We start from the raw sequence: 15,482 nt of genomic DNA on the forward strand, positions 1-15,482 counted from the left end.
CATTTTTGAGCTTGCAGCATCCCAGTTATTGCTGAGGGCTTCCAGCAAAGGCTGTAAGATGCTGTAAACGTGTAAAGTGGTCTTCCGGTAAGCCTTCTAAAGCTACATTCACATCTCAGTTTCTCCATACCTCAGGAAATCTTCAGACGCGTACGCTTAGCGTATCCATAGTATCCACTGGTATCCTTTTTGCCTCCATCTACACAGTTAAGTCACAGACTGAGGGAAACAAAGGATGGAAACACTATACTATATTATTCCGCTTGCTCTAGCTGAGTGATGTATACATTCCCCGGAGACGACTGGAGTCTGAGGGATGGATGCAAAGTATTGTATCCACCCCCAGCCTCTGCTGTGTGTACCCTCAGGGAGATCCACAGTAATGTTACTGTCCATCTAAGGAAAGTTATTTCACCAGGGAAACACCCTAAACATCAGTAGCAGCCAATCACTGGCTACTGCTGATCTTCACTCCTCCTCCTTCTTTCAAGGGGGAGGGAGCAACAGGACAGCGCATTTGTATACAGTCGGATACTTCAAGAATCCTCCCAACATATCCTTGCGTGGTGTGAATCCAGTCTTAACAGTATTTTATTAGGATAATGACTATATTTAAAATAGCTGAGCAGCCTATTTTGAAAGTTCATACTATTATAGTAGATAAGGCTGATAAAAAGATGCTGGTTCATAAAGTCCAATCTGTACTCCTACAGTGTTAATCCAGAGGAAGGAAAAATGACTTGTACATGGTCCATTGAAGAGAAAATATTCCTTCTCTACTCCAAAAAAGGCAGTCCTCATAAATCCATGGATCAAATTTAGTTCTGTAACACAACCTCCTGTGATAGTCCACAGGCTTGCTGCTCTTACAGTACAGAATCCCTGTCTATGGTGCTGGTAGAACCTCCTCTCCTCTAGGTGTAGAGGATGTCCCCTGTTTATGGTGATGGTAGAACAATCTCTCATCTAGGTGTAGAGGATGCCCCTGTCTTTGATGGTAGAACCACCTCTCCTCTAGGTGTAGAGGATGCCCCTGTCTATGGTGATGGTAGAACCACCTCTCCTCTAGGTGTAGAGGATGTCCCCTGTCTATGGTGATGGTAGAACCGCCTCTCCTCTAGGTGTAGAGGATGCCCTTTGCCTATGGATGGTGATGGTAGAACCACCTCTCCTCAGGGAGCGTCCTCTACACCTAGTGTATGGTGATGGTAGAACAGCCTCCTCCTCTATGTGTAGCAGATGCTCCTGTCTATCGTTATGGTAGAACCGCCTCTCATAGGTGTAAAGGACCACCCCTTGTTTTGGCCACAGCCCCTGTATTTGACCATTCAAATATTTGTACAACTCATCTTTCTTGGTTATCTGTCTTTGTCTCTATTCCTACCATTGTCTTATTCATGGAGGGGCTTCTATATGGTGGCCCCAAAGATTAAAGCCATGTGCCTCTTCTTAGGCTTGGCTATAGACTATTCTTTTTAAAATTGAACTTGGTGTATTCAATTTTGTTTTTCAGGGTGGAGGCCGTTTTTTCTTTCAGCTGGAAGATTCTAGAAAGGCAGATGACGTTGTCCAGACTGTTCTTCAGGTATTATCTTTTTCTGATGAGGAAGTGTTTTTTTTTTTTTTACTAGGGATTGCTTTGTAAATAAAAATCCTATGGTAATGAGATGCTGCAAATAAGACTGCAGATATTTGTAATTGCAGGGCTAGTGATGAGTTTGACTTATTTTTTCCCATTGGCTATATCGGGTATTAAAAAATTTATACAGTCCCTTTATAATTTTTTACTTTGTTTCATTGCAGCTAATTGGTAAGATCAAAAACATTTTTTTTGCTCATTAATAAACAATCTGCACCCCATCTTGACAGAAAAAAACCCAGGAACTTAGATATTTTTGCGAATTTATTAAACAGGAAAAACTGACACTCTTATTAACTCACATGCTGTCCATTTCCTTCTGATCTGGTACTACTCCTTCATTGGAGTCCAGCTTTGTTTAATTAAAGTGATTGGACTTGATTAGGTAAGGCGCATACCTGCCTATTTAAGACCTCACGGCGCACATGAGAATCATGAGGTCCAAGGAACTACCCAGGGTGCTCAGAGACACAATTGTGGTAAGGCACAGATCTAGTCAAGTGGAGGTCATACACACTACTGAGCCTCATTTTGACTTGTTTTAAGGACATTAGATAAAAGTTGCATCAACCTGTAGTGTGTTTTTCCACTGTAATTTTGTGGGTGACTCCAAATCCAGGCCTTAATTGGTTATTAAATCTGATTTCCATTGATGATTTTTTTTTTTTGTGATTTTGTTGTTAGCACATTCAACAAAGTATTCAATGAGAATATTTAATTCATTCAGATCCAGGATGTGTTATTTGAGTGTTCCCTTTATTTTTTTTTGAGCAGTGTTTATGGAATGGATGACATTTTGTGGGATGATTGCTGGCAGTGAGCCTCCTATACACTTTACTGTGTAATAAGGATCAGCCAACAACAGTCTAATATTTGTGTATAACTGTGCAGTCTTCTTAGATCTATAGTATAATTGAGGTAATAATGTCACATGATCTATATCACACGATCTGTAAGTGAATGCGTGCGACAGGATGCATTTTCAAGGAAACTTCAATTATTCTATTTTTACAGCTTCAGAGAGCTTCACGTCTAGAAAAACTTGGAGATCAGACGGCAATGGTATGTGTCTTGTTTTGTTGATGTGACCAAGCCAAAATCCATATACAGTTATATAATGTAGGAAAGGGGAAAGGAGTGAGAGGGGTATAGTGGCAAGTAAATTGTAACCTTTATTAATTTTAAAAACACCAGACAAACACACAGTGGCCCAGATCTATTTTTCTGTCTGACTTTGCACTAGAAGGAACAACTTTGGAGCTTGCACACGTATTTATAATGTGTCTGAGCCAGTTTTGTGTCAACAAGACAGAAAAATGTGCACCTAAAGGGGTGTTTTTGTGCTTAGTCAGAGTTTGCGCCACATTTTAATACAGGGACTCAACAGAATTGTGTCATGCTGTATGTCAAAGTTGCACCAAAAAAAAAAAATAATGGTGCACACTTCCAGAACAGTGCAGGGAGTGCCAGAAAATTGTGTTCTCTTTATTATGACAGTTCAACAGGTACACACTGTCGACACACAGGCATCTGTGCACCATTAAGGCCCACCCTGCAAGTGAGGAACTCACCATGCACCCTCTAAGACTGCCCTCTAGACTACAGTTTAATCTAGCACAGTGATGGCATTAGATCCCACTACCAAAGATGTACGTACCTATGAGGTTATAATGGTGGAGGTAATGGTGCGTTCAAGGAACACTCCAGTCACAGATAATTCATTGAATAATACATGGTGCAGGATTCCTTTTCGTTGTATTCCTAGAACCTCATGCTCCTAGAGTCATGCTCCTCTCTTCAGGTCCTGCACAAGGTGTAATTCAATAAATCCATTGAACCCCTTTACCTACTGATTTACTTTCCTAAGTTGGCCAGTTGGAATATAATTTCTGATAATTACATGTACAAATCCTATCTTTTCTTCCCTCAGATTACCGCTATTTTGCAGTCGCGTTTGGCAAGGGCATCATTTGATAAAAACAGGTATGTAAAAAAAATGCACGCCTCCCTGTCCATACAGCCAGATGCTAACAAGTCTGTTAAGTTAGTCATTAATCTAATTTGCATTTTTGTGAGAAATAATGTTATTGATTTTGAGCATAAATGCCTACACACGAGATTATTTAGCAACCCATTATAGGACATCTACCACCAGGATGAAAGACTATATGGAAATGAGCCTGTGGGGCACCAGGCTCTATTAACCCCTATGGAACCAGGAGCCCCTTAGGCTCATTTGCGTACAATCCTTCATCCTGGTGGTAGATGCCCCTTAAGAAGATGTCTGATGTTCTTCATTCTGTTCGTGTGTATGAAGGAGAAGGGAGCAGGATCTCTTCTGTGCTGTGTATGGGAGACATTATAGAAGCTGGCAATAAAGTCAATATATGTCAATAAAGTAAAACTGCCAAGATATATCCAGCCAGCAAAGAAGCCAAGAAAAGTCCCCAAAAACATGCAGATAAAGCTGGACTTATGATACCTGTGCCCCATTGTGTGGCTTATTCTGAAAAAAAATTCTGCTAGGCTTAAAGGGGGAATTTTAAAAATTTTCTAGGTAAGAGTAACCAAAAAAGTGTACAGTGAGGGACATGTATACTATTAATTTATAAGAATTTTTAATAATTTTTTTAATCCTACTTCTAGCACTATAGGTTATGCTCCTGAATGCATGTTAGTCCTCTTGTTACCTCTGGTAAGCTCGGCTGCTTCTCTCAGTTTCTAGTATAGGAGGTAGCTTCTCATTTATCATTAAATACTTACAGTTAGAGAACCCTTCTTCCTCCCCTCCCTCTGTCTAAAGAAATGCTTGCTTATATCACTGCAGGCCTAGACGCTGCTGCTATTTATAGGCTACATTGTGGATGGACCGTGGGACAGAATTACTACTAGTATCTCAGTTTTAGACCTTGCCGACCTAGACCAGTTTTAGACCTGCCCACAGAATACAGAGCAGTTATGCTGCGGAGTTGCTGGTACTCTGGGTAGGGTCACGATCTCATGTCCGTATTTTTGCAGGGAATCTAGTTACAGTACATTAAAAATCATAGTGACTGGATCCTTGTAAAAATCGAGATTTTTAACATGTACCGGATTTATCACCCTGAATGATGGTGGATGATAAACCTGGCAGATTGTTCTCTTTACACCATCAGTTTGTCAGTTATAGATTAAAAAAATATTATTATTATTATTATTATTATTGCACCAGAATTTGTTCCATTTTTAATGGTAAATCTGCCCCACAGCCATGAGATTATATGAGATTTAGTGGCTCATATGTGTTCATAGGTAACTGTGTAGTCAGCAGGTGTCCTGTAACTATTCTTAAGTTTTGTATATTATCACTTATCCTTCCAGCTATAATATAAGGTTTGTAGAACACATCAGAGGGAATTTATTACCTGTGTCATAGGACACAACTGTTATTATTATTAATGGACAGTAATAATAAAGGAGGCAGAATTTCTGGATTGTCGCTGAGTATGATACAATCAGGTCAGTAAGCCTTATCAAATTCCCCTCATTGTATGACGGCTGATGTGACATTATGGTCTAGAATATTATATTATAGCTGGATGTACATAAGTGTACATTGTGTGACGACTTACTTCAATCTCTCACAGCTTTCAGAGTGTGAACGAAATATCAAACATGGAATGTGAAGCAGAGATGATAACTCCACTGGTCTCCAACCCTGGCCACGTGTGCATCACCGATAAACACCTCTATTTCCAGCCTTTAAATGGATTCCCAGTAAGAAAACCTCTTGATACGCTTATCTGTTTGCAGACAGTGTAAAGAAATGTGGTATTGGCTGAAGGGGTAATTCGATATCGGCCAATATACATTATGCATTGGATATAAAAGCCACCAAATTATTTCAGCCAACTTAACCAGAAACTGAAGACCCCAAGAGTACAGTTATGCTCTCCAAAATTTTTAGGCTCTGTTGCTTTTACTTGATGTACCTTAAATAAAGATTATCCTTTGGGGACTGGACACCATCCTCTAAATCAGTGGAGCTCCAGTGCTATAATGCAAGACTCACACACCTAATTCTGCAGATAGGGGATAAGTCTTTGTGGGAAAACCTTATATACCATAAGCCACTACTGAATGCTGATGATGTCCCCCACTTACTCAACTAGTGTCATGGGTCACAGAGGTTTTGGGGACTATTGTCCCATGCCAAATAGGAAAAATATAACGGGATTCCCTAAATGGCATATTCCTCATAGAATTTCAGTAATGGATCTTTACATAAATCCAGTGGACATGTCAGTGTTGGGGAAACCAGTATGTTCACCATAATAATGATAATTGACCCAATAATAGGGCAGTGTAAAGAGGACTTTCTATAATTGATGTTAAGGATTTTATGGGTTTCCACTGGAGACATAAGGCCGAGTGTTCTGTCAGGATTCGTATAAACGAGTAAAAAAGAGCTACAGATATTACTGAGGGAATAGACTAATGTACCAACATTCATAACTATACAGACTTATTGACCGAAATATTTATTCATTACAAGTTAAAAACTGTAGAATCATTGGCCGCGGACCTAAGTTATTTGAACAATATACAAAATTAAATTATTTATCCATCCTGAGAAGGATTAGCTATAAAAGGAGGTTTTCATGGTGACTTGGATTCCCTCTTGTCTCGGTCCTCTCAGTATTTTTGTGTATTTATCCTTGCACTCTTGTACCTAACCGTTTTGCAAAGAAATGGGCTAATATATGTTCTTCTCTTTCTAGAAACCTGTAGTTCATATTAGCCTGGCCGACATTCGACGAATATATAAAAGGAGACATATGCTGATGCCTCTGGTAAGAAAAGTTTTCATTTTGTGACAAGATTCTGAAGCCAAAAACCAGCTTAATGGTTTGCCACAGTGAGGCCTTATTATTATCAGAGGACATCTATCAGCATGCTTACTGATGGTAGATGTCCCATACTTACCTGCATGTCATGTCTTCCAGGGGATGACCTCACTTTTTGTTTGTCTGGGAATGGACAGGTTATCATATAAAAGACTTGATAAAAATATTCTAATGAGCCCTTGGTGCTCCGGTCTACATCACCGAGCTCCTCTCTGCTCCACTGCCTGATAATGCCTGATCCGCAGACGTCATGATCAGTGGGCTGGACCAGGCTGCATGTCCCCCTTCCCATATTCTGCCCGCTTACTCCAATGTTGCAGTTGGAGGGTCATGTGATCTCTGTCCATGAACAATCACCCTGCCAGAATCTCTATCTTATGTTCATGAATACTATTATAAGGTCCTAGCTCATCTACAGATAGAGATCACATGACCCTCCATCTGCAGCCATTTTCTGGTCAGGAATGTCTGGCTGATGAAGTAAAGGACAGGAGGTTTCAATTTATGTATCAATAAAAAAAAATAAAAAAAAAAAACATGAGGTAAAGTGGCCAAAGCCTTTAATGGAGGGTGACCGCACATACATGGCCAAATCTCTAGTCACCCTGGCTGCAGGAATGGGGTCTGGGGATCTTCATTACCTTGGTAGGTACAGGTCTTGTAGTTCGGCGCTGCATCCTATATTAGGATATGTTATCATGCATAGTATCTTAACATATTTGTTTGTCCCTGGTATGAACCTTCTGCTTGTTCTTTTGTGGTACTGATACTGCGCTACACTTATGTTGATATATAATTATGACATCGATAATGTAACACTTCATCTTTATTCTAATACATTTTAGGGGCTGGAGGTTTTTTGTACTGAAAATGACCTGTGCTCCGATATATACCTTAAATTTTACAACCCCAAAGATCGAGATGGAGTTTACTACTACATTGCTGCTTATCTAGGTTTGTGGGGGTTTTTTGTTGTTCTATAAAGTTTCTTTTTTTTGTTTTTCCCCTTTCTTTCATCTAAGATACCTACAGCTGTATATCTCACACAATTATGACACCATTTTTTAATGTGAATTAAAAAAGAATTTTTCTTTATTTCCTGTGTTTTATATTAAAAGGTTTAGTTAATTAATTTCTTTTTTTACCTATTCAATATGAACACCTGTCATTGGAGATGACATTGAGACTAATAGTTGTCTCCCGTTTCCTGCAGAGAATCATGTGACGGAGCACACCGCAGACAGCTACATGCTCCAGTGGCAGATGGGCCAAATATCCAATTACCAGTATCTTTTACATCTCAATAACCTGGCAGATCGCAGCTGCAATGACCTTTCCCAGTATCCTGTATTTCCATGGATCATCGCAGACTACACAAGTTCTCAATTGGGTATAACAATGACATTCACATTACTCGACTGTTGAACCCGTGAATGATCCAATTGATTCCTCGATACAAATATTAAAAGGGATGTAGAGTCACTACAAACATCAACTTGCTGATCCTTTGTATCACTTTGTATGATGCCACTGTTTACATGTTCTATGTAAAAATTGTCTATTAGGCCTCATTCACACGGCCGTGTTCTCGCCCGTACCGGATCCTGGGTGTAGCCCACCTTCCCCTGAGGGCTGAGGTCAGTCATGGTGCGGTTAGACACCATTGCTCATAGCACCGTGTTTTGGCCTCAAATTGTCCCCCATATGGTCATGTATATGGGTCCTAAATTTGAGAAAATTCTGCATGGTTACCAAAACACAGGGCAGAAAACTGTTGTTATATAGTTAGTTTCTTTGCAGATTTAACCATTCCTGAAACATTCCGAGATCTCCGAAAACCAGTGGGAGCTCTAAATAAAGACAGACTTGAAAGGTTACTGGTATGTATTTATTGAACACATTATGTGTAACTCTTTTAATCACAAGTATTAGATTACATTTATTAACCCCTTAGCACTCATCGCTGTACTAGTACTGTGTGGGCTCCAGCTATTAGCGCTCCGCACAGTACTAGTATGACGCTGAGCCGATGCCAGTTCCGCTCTGCATTGGAGTCGAGCCAGCATTGGGAGTCGCGGGGTGTCAGTGGTAATCTACTGTTGACATCCCCCAGTAACACCCGCGGAGTGGGCTCCGATCGCGGTTGTTCAACTCGTTAAATGCGGCGGTCAGACCAACTTTACCCAACTTTAAAGGGAACCTGTCATCCGGAGCCCTTTTTCTCCTTTTCCCATGTCCCCATAGAGAATAGTGTGCACATTGCCAAAGAGTTTTTATAGCAAAATTGGCTTTTTCCAAAAATGAAAGTTTACCTTTCTGTATGCAGAGCTGCGTACCTAGTCCCATGGGAGTGGTCACAGAGGAGTGGGTGGGATATGGGGGACATGAGTTTTTTTTTTTAATTTTAAATCGATGCATTGAGGAGTGGTTTCCCGGGGGTGACGGGAAACCTATTGTCACTGGCCACTCCCATGGGACTAGGGTCAGAGCTCTACATACAGAAAGGTAAACTTTTTTCAGAAAAAGACAGTTTTACTTTAAGCGTGTCTGATATTCTCTTTGGGTACATGGGGGAGCCATAAAAAAGATCCTGATGACAGGTTCCTTTTAAGACCTTCTAAGGACATGGTTAATACTTGAGGTTCACTTTTGCTATTTTTTATCTAATACTTGAGCTTTTCAGGCAGATACATTGTCATTGCATAAATCAACAGCGCAAGTCAATATAGGAAATTTTGTAAAATATCTCACCAGGGGAAGATGCTTCTTTCTCCACTTACTTGGCTCTTTCCATGTTCCGTTCCTTCTTTATATATTGACCTTTAACTTTTAGCTGAACTCCATTCTTCTAGTAAGATGGACAAAACAAAAACACAAACTTTAAAGTTTACCTAGCCCTTTTGTGCACACAATACTATTGATTATTTGAAGGGCTAGTTACACTTTAAAGTTCGTGTTTTTGTATATAGGATTGTATTTGGTGGTCTCTCATGATACAAGTTATGGTTTGTGCTCGGTGTGTAAACCTCTGACTGTTGGATTCACAGAGCGAATACATCGCTGATAATAATTATACAGACCAATCACAGTCGGCTATTTTAGCCCTTATCCAGTTGTTCTACACTTATTCCCTGTCCACTTTGTCACATATACTCGTACTGATCAGACACTCGTTCCTTATCCTGTGTCATATTTGTCTCGAAACCCCCTTAGTTAAATGACTTTAATATGCTGATTTCTAATGACTGTCTTACAGAAGCGCTACCGTGAAATGCCAGACCCCAAATTTATATATGGAAGTCACTATTCCTCCCCGGGATATGTTCTCTTCTACTTGGTTAGAGTTGGTAAGTCTTTTATTTTGTGCAGGATATCTGATATATGCACCGAATGTAAAGTAAGTTCCCTTAGGCAGGAAGAATGTCTTGTGGTTGATCTGTGGTTGATCTGTGCCAAGTTATATGTTGATTTATTAAAGGAGCAGAGTATGTGTAATGTCTTATCTTACATGGGTTGTGTTCTTTAGAAAACCCATTTCAATACAGACGGTCCCCTACTTAAGGACACCCGACTTACAGACAACCCCTAGTTAAAGACGGACCCCTCTGCCCACTGTGACCTCTGGTGAAGCTCTCCAGATGCTTTAATTTAGTCTCCAGCTGCAATAATCAGCTGTAAGGTGTCTGTAGCTTTATTGATAACCCATAGTCCCATTACAGCAAAACTTTTGAAACTCCAATTGTTACTGGGACAAAAAAAAAATTGGTCTGAAGTTACAATTCGACTTACATACAAATTCAACTTAAACAAATTTATGGAATCTATCTTAACCTGGGGACTACCAAAAATAGAAATAAGAGCATATAATGCTAAAACAGTCAAAGTTTATTGAGTACACTTTAAAATAGTGGGCCCTTGACAAAGTCCTCTCCGGACGAAACAAGTGTCGGAGGTGCTGGGCAGCCTCTTATCTACTACAACCCGCCATGAGGTATACTTGTCACTTTATCTTGTACACGCATTGTGTGTGTCTAATGTATTGACATCTTTATGCAACAATGTTTGGTTTACCACGTACTACATTTTTTGGCTATGCACTATATAAATGTCATCTATTTTATAGCTTTATATCTGCATTTGCTGCCCAGCACCTACATGTTTCATGCCCTGTAACCACCTACTTTGTTTACATGTTCTAATTTTAAAGTGTACTCAATAAACTTTGACTGTTTTAGCATTATATGCTCTTTTTTCTCTCTTTTTGGTAGTGCCTGCTATTTTGAGCATATGAGCCTTACACCTTCTGTGCCCTGTTGCATTTTAAGCCCTGTCTTGCCTATGTGCACTTGCAAATTTCAGCCCAAATTGTTTCTATAGGTTTTGTTAACCTGGGGACTGTCTGTACTTTGTTATGGAATTCTGAGTCATTAACGGGAAGCGCTGTGATTTTCCAGCCAGCATATCCATATGTTATCTTGTAAGTGGAACTCGCCACTGATTGTTGGGGGTCCTAGAAGCAGATGAGTTTATTTGTCTTCTCAAACCTGAAGTCTAGCAGCCTCCAAATCAAAAACGCAGGTCCAAGTCGTGCGTGAAACTCGCCCATTCAAGTCAAAGTGTGCGTGAAATAAAATTGATGTCATCCTGTTGGAGTTAGTTGTTCTGTTGAACTAAAAGAAGGCAGTAGCCTAGAGATGTGAAAATCTGACACAACCTATACGACACCAGGACTACAAAAATGGATAGTCAGATGGCACTAGGATTCAAATTGAATCAAAATCGGACAATTTCAACTTTGGGTCTGTGGGCAACCGGCCATACAAGTTCAGCGGTTTATAAAATCAAATCTCTGACAGCCTCTTCTTTTACAGCTCCAGAGCACATGCTGTGCATCCAGAATGGGAAGTTTGACCATGCCGATAGGATGTTCAACAGGTGTGTATACAATGTGATCAATAGTCAAGTGGTAGCACACATAGAGGGATATTTTTTTGGCAGAAATTGAAATCATTTCCTCCTTTACGTCAAGTGGACGTGGAGGGGTGTGAATGGGGTCATGGCGGGCGGTGGAGTGGGCCTGGGCACATAATAGTGCAATTCTACAGCAGAAAGGGCCTGGCATAGAATTGTCAGCCACCTGCGGTATATATCAGGAGGCCAGAGTTTCCTAATATATATCCGGTGCACCAGACCACGTGGGGGTTTCATCATATGATAAATGTCCTCCATATATCTTCTGTATAATATAGCCTTGTTCTTGAATTACTGCCTGAAAGTATACTGTACCTCCGCTGATAAAGAGAGAGTAACTTTAATAAGTGTGTCTTCACAATATAAGGGCCAGTCCTTCCTTTCTTCACCACTATTAGGTCCTGTGATCACACCACCTTTCACACACAGTTGAAACTGACAGCCGCATAAACAGCTTGTACATATTGAAGACTTTTAGCAATATCTCTGTCTGTGCTCATGTGCTTATATGATCAGGGAAGAAGTAAATCGGGGTCTCCTCCTGAGAAGATTGTGCAGCCTGAAAGGCGCTACACAGTGTAGAGTAGTCTATATTTTTGGGCTAGATGAACAGTGTAATACATATCCGCCAGCATATGAAGCCCACCCCTATTAGGCTCCCATGGGGTGGGTGCAATTGCGGTGTGCCCGATCTGGTGTAGAACTGTGCTATAGTCTGCACACTAACCCTGCACCGGCCTACTTTGTGGTCCAACACCGCCCCCAATTGTTGAAGAGGGTGTAGTAATCACTCTGTAAGGGGAATTGCGACTACATCCGTTATACAAGCCATGATAAATACTCTCTTCTCTCTGCTTTGAAGAAGAATAATCACAAAGCTGTGCTGTCATCTCCATTATTACTATATGACAGAACTTTCTCTTCATCAGCAGTAACATCTCCCCCGCTGCCCTCTATAGGCATCTGTGTGGTAGAGCCCATCAGTAGGAAGTGACCTCCTGTCATATGCACAAATCTGTGTGATTTTTATTAGGTCCCAATGAGATCATATGATCTCGTGTGCAGCACTTGTGCTCCTGACCTGCCAGTCTGTTGGTATACAGCACTGATGTTACATCAATGTCATGTGACTGCTGGATGGAGGCTATTGCTTTTATACTGCACATCTGCCCTCTGGTGGCCAAACCTGCTTAAGAACTAAAAATGTATTTTTTTTTTTTTTTTTTTTTTACTTTTCTAGTATTGCAGAGACCTGGAGGAACTGCTTAGAAGGTGTGACCGACTTTAAAGAGGTAATTTATATTAACAAATATTTTGGTATTTATTTCTCAGCTTTTGCTTTCTATTAACTTCATTGTCCTTTTAGTTAATTCCAGAGTTTTACGAAGACGATGGAGCATTTTTGCTTAACAGTTTGAACCTGGACCTTGGGAAGAGACAAGGAGGGAAATTAGTTGATGACGTAGATATCCCTCCCTGGGCAGCGGGTAAGTGAAACACTTGGTGTTAGATAAGAATGTAAATCTGTATTATGTTGTCTGTTTTACAGTGTATGATTATCTCTTCTCTTAATCAGATGTAGATGACTTCCTGCGGAAAAACAGAGAGGCTTTAGAGAGTCAATATGTGTCAGACTATCTCCATGAATGGATCGATTTGATATTTGGCTATAAGCAAAGAGGAAGTGAGGCTGTTGCTGCAAATAATGGTAACACTGTTAGTAATGTCTCAGGACTTTCACAATTAGTCTTGAAAATACTGTGTAATCATATTCAGTCTTTTACCCTCGTGTATGTAACATGCCTAGAACTTGGTTTCCCATAGTAAATGTATTTTTACTCCAGTGGCTCCAAACCTTGTTTTGTTATATTTGCTTCCTTAACCTCTTTGCCTTCTTCCATTTAGTGACGGTATTATTATTCCACTTTCTTGTGGTTTATTATTTATTTATATTATTCCACTTTCTTTCAGTTTTTATGGCTTTTAATCTGAGCTCCAAATGATACGTCTGCTTTATTCTTTGGTTGAGTACGATCATGTTGATACCATATTTATATAGGTTTTATTGTGTTAAGTACATTAAAATGCATTAAAAATGGTATCTTCTTTTATTTGTTATATATGGCCTCCTTCATTCTAAAATAAACTCTTAAAATTATACTAATGAGCCAGAAAGGGCCTTGAGAGGCTTTCGTTGAGCCCCTCTGTGCTGTAGCTTCACAGGCTGTTACACTGTGCAGGAGCAGGTCTCACCCTCTCCATCTGCTTGCTGTAATCTTACATAGTGGGAGGGAGAAGTGCACAATGTAACAGTCTGTGAAGCTGCAACATGGAGGGACTCTGAAGAGTTCTTGGGTGTGTTACCAGTCTCTTTTGCATAACTTTAAAAGTTTTTTTTAGAAGGAAAGGCCATGGATAACAAATATAATTAGATTACCACAGTCCCAGTGCCCCTAGTTTATTATATTGGATTGTGATGCTAGTGGCCATTACTTTGATGCAAATCTTTGACAAACTTTACAAGATCCTAATAGGGTTAATCATATTGTACTTACCTCAGTTAAGTTTGTGTGAAGCCCCCGGCAATCAGAACTTCCTGTTACATCCTGTTGCCTTCCGGTAGACGGAGGGGGCCGGGTAGATATTATTGTATGCACACACCCTGTGTGATCACCAACCCCATAGCAGTGGTTGAAGGGGGACAGTAATGACTGTAAAGCCTTCTTCATCTGCTGGAAGCCAGGGGACGTCATAGGAAGCACTAAGTTCTGCTTTACAAAGGTAATTTCTATATGAGGGATCTCATTAGAACCTTGTACTGGATGCTAGGTGGTACTTAGCCTCAAAAGGTTGAGAAACATTTATTTAGAACATCTTATATCTGCTTTTTATATTAAGGTTGTGCTTCTCTCTCCTTTCTTAGTATTCCATCCGGTGACATATGAAGGAGAAATTGACCTAAAAAGGTAATACAAGTGAACATTACAGATCAGTGAGACTACTCTTGTGATTCCCATGCTTTATGTGATAAACAGAACATGTTTAAGGCTTAAAACTCGCCTGAATTGATACAAAACCCGTCAAATTTTTCTTTCATGACTTTCATCACATCTCAAAATGCCCTTGTTTTTAAGAAAAAGAAGCTTTACAAATTATTCAAATGAACCTGAGGGGTTCCAGTCTCCATTAAGACCTATGTAGCCCAGAGCCCCTCGGGCTCATTTGCATAATTTTAAAAGCCTTTTTTTTGTAAAAACTTGGGCATAAGAAGCTAAAAGAAGAGCAGATCCTGCCAGAGGGGGCACACACCTGCATGCCAGTGTGCTTGGTGTACAATCCACCCCCTGGTGCCAGATGTCCTTTAACATCCATTCATACCAGACTCCTTCATTTATGGACCACCTCTAGGGTGAGGCCACACTGGGTCATGCTGTTCTGTGTTATGGCCTTTTGTGCAGCCGTGGGGAAAGGAAATTGTGGTTTTAGAGATAGTATATTCAGTAATGAAGATTGCACAGGTTACTACAGTTAGGGCCAGAAATATTTGGACAGTGACACAAGTTTTGTTATTTTAGCTGCTTACAAAAACATGCTCAGAAATACAATTACAGGCGGTCCCCTACTTAAGGACACCCGACTTACAGACAACCCATAGTTACAGACAGACCCCTCCGCCCACTGTGACCTCTGGTGAAGCTCTCTGGATGCTTTAAAATAGTCCCAGATTGCAATAATCAGCTTAAAATTGTCTGCAATGAAGCTGTATTGATAATTCTTGGTCCTATTACAGCAAAAAAATTTGAAACTCCAATTGTCACTGGGGCAAAAAAAAAAATTGTCGGGAACTACAATGATAAAATATACAGTTTCGACTTACATACAAATTCAACTTAAGAACAAACCTACAGTCCCTATCTTGTATGTAACCCGGGGACTGCCTGTATATATATAATATGGGCTGAAAGTGCACATTCCCAGCTGCAATA

At 40.2% G+C, this 15,482-nt stretch overlaps 1 protein-coding gene across 1 annotated transcript in view; it reads left to right on the top strand.

Moving 5' to 3' along the window:
• The window catches only part of NSMAF (neutral sphingomyelinase activation associated factor), a 48,718-nt gene that overhangs the window by 11,483 nt on the left and 21,753 nt on the right, over positions 1–15,482 (top strand). The window contains exons 7-20 of the mRNA XM_072151849.1: positions 1,514–1,585; positions 2,654–2,701; positions 3,570–3,622; positions 5,266–5,395; positions 6,400–6,471; positions 7,371–7,479; positions 7,739–7,915; positions 8,326–8,405; positions 9,782–9,872; positions 11,397–11,460; positions 12,737–12,788; positions 12,863–12,983; positions 13,073–13,204; positions 14,420–14,462. Coding sequence (XP_072007950.1) covers positions 1,514–1,585; positions 2,654–2,701; positions 3,570–3,622; positions 5,266–5,395; positions 6,400–6,471; positions 7,371–7,479; positions 7,739–7,915; positions 8,326–8,405; positions 9,782–9,872; positions 11,397–11,460; positions 12,737–12,788; positions 12,863–12,983; positions 13,073–13,204; positions 14,420–14,462 — 1,244 coding nt within the window. The remainder of the gene's footprint in view (positions 1–1,513; positions 1,586–2,653; positions 2,702–3,569; positions 3,623–5,265; positions 5,396–6,399; positions 6,472–7,370; positions 7,480–7,738; positions 7,916–8,325; positions 8,406–9,781; positions 9,873–11,396; positions 11,461–12,736; positions 12,789–12,862; positions 12,984–13,072; positions 13,205–14,419; positions 14,463–15,482) is intronic.

The sequence above is a fragment of the Engystomops pustulosus genome, chromosome 5, assembly GCF_040894005.1.
Source record: "Engystomops pustulosus chromosome 5, aEngPut4.maternal, whole genome shotgun sequence".
NCBI lineage: Eukaryota > Metazoa > Chordata > Amphibia > Anura > Leptodactylidae > Engystomops > Engystomops pustulosus.